Source organism: Calidris pugnax, unplaced genomic scaffold, assembly GCF_001431845.1.
Source record: "Calidris pugnax isolate Ruff unplaced genomic scaffold, ASM143184v1 scaffold133, whole genome shotgun sequence".
NCBI lineage: Eukaryota > Metazoa > Chordata > Aves > Charadriiformes > Scolopacidae > Calidris > Calidris pugnax.
This window is the reverse complement of record NW_015090977.1, coordinates 4,433,730-4,438,937: the sequence shown is the minus strand read 5'-3', so window position 1 is coordinate 4,438,937 and position 5,208 is coordinate 4,433,730. Positions and strand designations below refer to the sequence as shown.

General features: G+C 61.7%; 2 protein-coding genes across 2 annotated transcripts in view; both read right to left on the bottom strand.

Annotated features, from left to right (window-relative positions):
- The window catches only part of HSPB1 (heat shock protein family B (small) member 1), a 1,583-nt gene extending 954 nt beyond the window's left edge, over nt 1-629 (bottom strand). The window contains exon 1 of the mRNA XM_014953090.1: nt 134-629. Within this exon, the coding sequence (XP_014808576.1) occupies nt 134-494 (361 nt within the window). The 5' untranslated portion in view covers nt 495-629. The remainder of the gene's footprint in view (nt 1-133) is intronic.
- Nucleotides 630-1,598: 969 nt separating this feature from the next.
- SRRM3 (serine/arginine repetitive matrix 3) overlaps nt 1,599-5,208 on the bottom strand; it is a 30,338-nt gene continuing 26,728 nt past the window's right edge. Inside the window, exon 15 of the mRNA XM_014953026.1 lies at nt 1,599-1,660. Coding sequence (XP_014808512.1) covers nt 1,599-1,660 — 62 coding nt within the window. The remainder of the gene's footprint in view (nt 1,661-5,208) is intronic.

Here is a 5,208-nt window from a genome sequence, read left to right as displayed (position 1 = left end):
CTCTTCCTTCCCATCACTTCTGCTCTGCTTTGCCTTTCCACCCCTTTTTTCCTCCCCCCCGTCCCATAAACTAAGCTCCAGCGGGGACCACACCCCACCCCACCCCCCCACCCTCCATATCCCCATCACCCACCGGTGATCTCCACGATATTGTCCTTGGTCTTGACCACCAGCTCCTCGGGGGCGAAGTGGTTGACGTCCAAGGTGACCTTCCAGCTGTCGGCGGTCTGGCGGATCTCGGAGATGCCGCTGCTGAGCTGCCGGCTCAGCGCCTGCCCGAAGGGCGACCCGGGGGCCGGCATCAGGGCGCTCTCCCGGGGCAAGAGACGGAAATAGCCGGGCCAGGCGGTGCCGCTGGGCCACTTGTACCAATCCTCGGGGATGTGGGGCATCCCGAAGGACTGGTCGAAGAGGCGGCTGCCATGGTACCAGTCGCGGAAGGGGTCCCAGCTGGGGCTGCGCAGGAAGGTGAAGGGGACGCGGCGTTCGGCCATGGTGCACGGGGCTGCTTAAGGGGGGGTGGAGAAGGGTGGTGGCCACCGGCCACTTATGAAGAGGGCGGGTGGGTTATTTTTAGCCGGGAGGCTCAGCTGGCTATTAATGGAAATTGCAGCAGGGCCCAGGGAAGAGACGAGAAACTTTCCCTGGGTTGGGGCGGCCGCACGCAGCCGCATTTCGCCGGGGTGGGCGGCACAGGGATGGAGCTGGCAGCACCCCCCCATCCCCTCCCCTCCCCGGGTCCCTCCCCGCCAGAGAAATGTCCATCTGGCTCTCGCCGCGGGAGGTTTGGCTGGTTGAGAGTGATGGATGGCCCTTGGAGCTGCTCCCGGCCTCACCCCCGCCTGCCTGCATTTCTCACCCGTAAAACCATCCCAGGGATGGGGAGGGGGCTGGGGCTGGGCCAGCACCTCGGAAAGGGGGGGATGAGTCAGTGGAGGAGCCCGTGCATGGCCCCGTGCTGCTGCGTCACCCTCCAGCCAGAAGCTTCTGGAGCCCCCCAGCAATCCAGCACCTCTGTGGCCCCCGGGCTCAACCTTGCGGTGGGGAACCCCCAGCAACAAGTTGGGGTGAAGCTGCCTCGGCCCCTGGGGGTGGGGGTCCCTGGGGCCCGTGGGGCTGTTGAGGCTCATGGGGCTTCAATGGGACCAGTGGGGATTAATGGGGACTGGTAGGGGGTGATGGGTCTTTCTGGGGGCCAATAGGACCAGTAGGGATTGATGGGGACTGGTAGGGGGTGATGGGTCTTACTGGGAGCCAATGGGACCAGTAGGGATTGATGGGGACTGGTAGGGGCTGATGGGTCTTACTGGGGGCCAATGGGACCAGTAGGGATTGATGGGGACTGGTAGGGGGTGATGGGTCTTACTGGGGGCCAATGGGACCAGTAGGGATTGATGGGGACTGGTAGGGGGTGATGGGTCTTACTGGGGGCCAATGGGACCAGTAGGGATTGATGGGGACTGGTAGGGGGTGATGGGTCTTACTGGGGGCCAATGGGACCAGTAGGGATTGATGGGGACTGGTAGGGGCTGATGGGTCTTTCTGGGGGCCAATGGGATCAGTAGGGATTGATGGGGACTGGTAGGGGCTGATGGGTCTTACTGGGGGCCAATGGGACCAGTAGGGATTGATGGGGACTGGTAGGAGGTGATGGGTCTTACTGGGGGCCAATGGGACCAGTAGGGATTGATGGGGGCTCATGGGACATGATGGGGGTTGGCGGGACCTCATGGGGGCTGGGGAGCTGATAGAGCTGATGGAGTCAGAGGGGCTAGAGGGGTCAGCACCCTCTTGGGGTAGGGAAGGTGGCTCCTTCCCGTAGTCTTTTGCCCTCACCTCCAAAGGTGACTCTCAAGTGCCCCCCTCCTGGCATCTGGGGAGGGATTCCCATTTAGGGCCAGTTTCCAGGCCCCCGATGCTGAGGAAGGGGTTTTCCAAGCCCGGTGATCCTGGCAGCCCCTGGGACCCCACCACCTCCACCCTATCCCTCTCTGCTCCCCAGCCTCGGAGAGTGGGACCAGTCAGTTTTTGGGGGACAAAAGCACAGTGGTGGGATGTGCCCTCCCAGAGCTGAGCTCTGGCTGTTTTGCTTCAAAGAAACCTGTGACCGGCACCAGGAGAGAGGTAGGAGCTGAGACCTGGCCCACTCAGTGCAAGGATGGTGACTCTGGGGAGCCCTTCCCACGGGGCACAGATGGGGACACAGTAAGGAGGGACGCAGGGGGGATGCCTCAGCAGGGGATTTTGGGGGTGCCCCCCCACTTGTGGCTGCACTGGGTGCCAGCCTCTGCCAAACCCCTTTGTCTGGGGCAGAGCCTGGAGTTGTCACTGCTGTCACCGACTGGGGGAAAGGGCTGAAGGGAGCTGGGGATGGAGGTGGGAGCTGCATCCTGCTGGGGCTGGGGGAAAAGAGAGGGGGCGAGGAGCTGCAGGGAGTGTGGGGGTGAGGGGATGGGGAGGGATGCGGGGAGGGATGCAGAGAATGACGCAGGGAGGGATGCAGGGAGGGTAGGGAACAATGCAGGGAGTGTTGCAGGGAGGGACGGGAGGGATACAGGGAGGGACACAGGGAGGGAGAGGAGGGAAGAGGGGAGGGATGCAGGGAGGGATGGGAGGGATGAGGGGAGGGATGCAGAGGAGGGGAGGGACGCAGAAAAGGAGGAGAGGAATGCAGAGACAGATTCAGGGAGGGACCAGAGTGATGCAGGGAGGGATGCAGAGGAGGATGCAGGGAGGGATGCAGAGGGGGGATGCAGAGGAGGATGGAGGGAGGGATGCAGAGGAGGGATGCAGAGGAGGATGCAGGGAGGGATGCAGAGGAGGGATGCAGAGGAGGATGCAGGGAGGGATGCAGAGGAGGGATGCAGGGAGACAAGGGATGCCAAAGGGAGAGGAGGAATGCAGAGACAGATTCAGGGAGGGACAGGAGTGATGCAGGGAGGGATGCAGGGAAGGCTGCAGGGACAGATGAGATGGATGGGAGGGTTGCAGGCAAATAGGAGGGATGCAGGGAAGGATGCAAGAAGATGGGAAGGATGCAAGGGGACACCTCTGCCCTGGCAGTAGGGCTTCCTCAGAGGGTTCCCCCCACCCAGCACAGGATGGTCTGGGCAATCAGACACAACTGGTGCCCAGTGCTGCTCTGCAGGAGCCAGAGGCTGATGCACCAGTGAAGAGCAAGCCATGGATGGCTGGAGAGAGGGAAGGGGTAGAAGAGGGTAGGTCCTCGGGGAGCTGGACACGAATAAGCCTGCAGGGAGAGAGGGAGCAAGTTAACCCTGTCTTACTGCCCTTCTTCCCCCCCCAACCCTATGAAGAAACCGCTCTGTGCCCGGCAGGCTCATTTACAATATATACTGTATATTTTATTATAATTGAACCAGCTCACTGAATCTACAGCTGTACTCACAACCCAGAAAAAAAAACAAAAAAAAAAACAAAAAAAAAAGAGAGAGCGCACGCGCGAGAGGAAAATACTGAAGTATTTCTACAGAGTATTTGTTCCAGTTAGCTCCCTCCGCGGCAGGAGACAGAGACTGTAAAAGAGGAAGACTGGAAATTTTCCCTGATGTGCTGGCTTGTCCGCGCCGGCGCTGCAGTCGAGTCTTGGGCTTTTGGGAGCCGCAGCCACGGGGGGGGCTGCAGGGTTGGGGGCTGTGGCCACTGGCAAAATAACCACCAGCCAGTGAATTTGGATGCTTTCAGAGGACAACCCCCCCCTCTCCCTCTCCCAGCAGGGTTTAGGGGCTCCCCCGGCCAGTCTGAGCTTCCCTGTGGGATGTGGGGGACAGGGGCTGCTGCAGCAGTGGCTGGAGAGGGGTGGGATGGTTTTTGGAGCCCGTGGCTCCTGGGTTTGTAGGGATGCTGGGCACTCATGCCCTTCATCTCCCCAGGCTCGAAGGGAGCTGGCCCCTTCATCTCCTCCTCCTGCCAAGGTCACATCCAGAGCTGCCACCCTGCCCGGGGCTGGCACATGGGGACAAAGTGAGCCACAGAGAGCCATGAGCGTGTCCCCTCCTTACCTGTTCACCCCATTTCTAATGACTCTGCTCGTCTGGGCACCTCAGAGGGTGACCGGTGGCTTTGCCAGCAGAGCAGGGGGCGGGTAGGATACCCAAGGGGCTGGCATCCCACACAGCCCAGCTTCTGGAGATGTTTCTCCAAGGGCTGGTGAATCCCCAGCCCTGGTTCCTCGATGTGCCGGGTTTGGGAGATGACACTGGAAGTGTCCCTCGCTCACATCTCTGCTCTCTCTCGGGACCTCTGGTTCATCAGGCCGCCAGCTAACGAGGCCGTCGTGTTACCAGCTGAGCTGGAAACCACAGGGTTCCCCCCCACCCCCCCCTTCCCCGGATCCCAGCTGGCTGGAAACCAGTGTCAAGTGGGACTTGCCAAAGCCCAGCTTTTCATCCGGGGGCAGCGGGTTAATCCTGGCAGCTGCTCTCCCACCCAGGGAGGCTCATCCCCATCGTCCTGCTCCAGCCGGCCGGAAAACAGGGGGCCCACGAGGATTAAACACCAACAGCCCCATCCTCAGCACCTAGGGAGGTTTGGGGGGGGGGGATGACTTTTTTTGTTTTTTTGGAAAATCAGCAAAGTCCTGCAAAAGCGGGGCTGCTGGCAAAGGCCAGGACCCTCCCGCCTCTCTCTTTCTGTGATTAAGTTTTAATTAAAGCTGCCATTCGGCCCCAGAGCAGAGGGTGGCCGGGGGCTGGGAGCCCAAAGGCAGGGGACGACATGCCGAAGCCGGAGGATGGCTGGATGCAGCCTCGGGGGGTTGTGGGGGGGAAGGTGGAAAATCCCCAGCCCAGCCCTCAGCCCCACAGCTCCCCCCTCCTGGGGGTGACGGCTTGGTGTCCCCCCCAAAAACTGGGTGAGATGGAGGGGTGCCAGGGACAAGCCAGGAGGAGCAGCATCAACCCACAGGGGTGCCCCCCCCCCGCCCCAGCCCTGCCCTGGTCATCCCAGCTCAGGAAGAGATTTGGGGGGGTGCTGCTGGGTGCCAGGTTTTGTTCATCCGTGGCTCGGCGTGTGCTTGGGCCTGGGGGTGGACGGGGGCCCCAAATGGTTCACGGTGCCCCTGTCCCCCAGGACACCATGGGGACATCATGATTCCTCTGCCGGGGGGCTAATGGCTGGCTGGCATCACACTCTCCAGCCCAGCCTGAAGACACCCCCTCCTGCCCCCACCCCACCCCAACCCCCCCC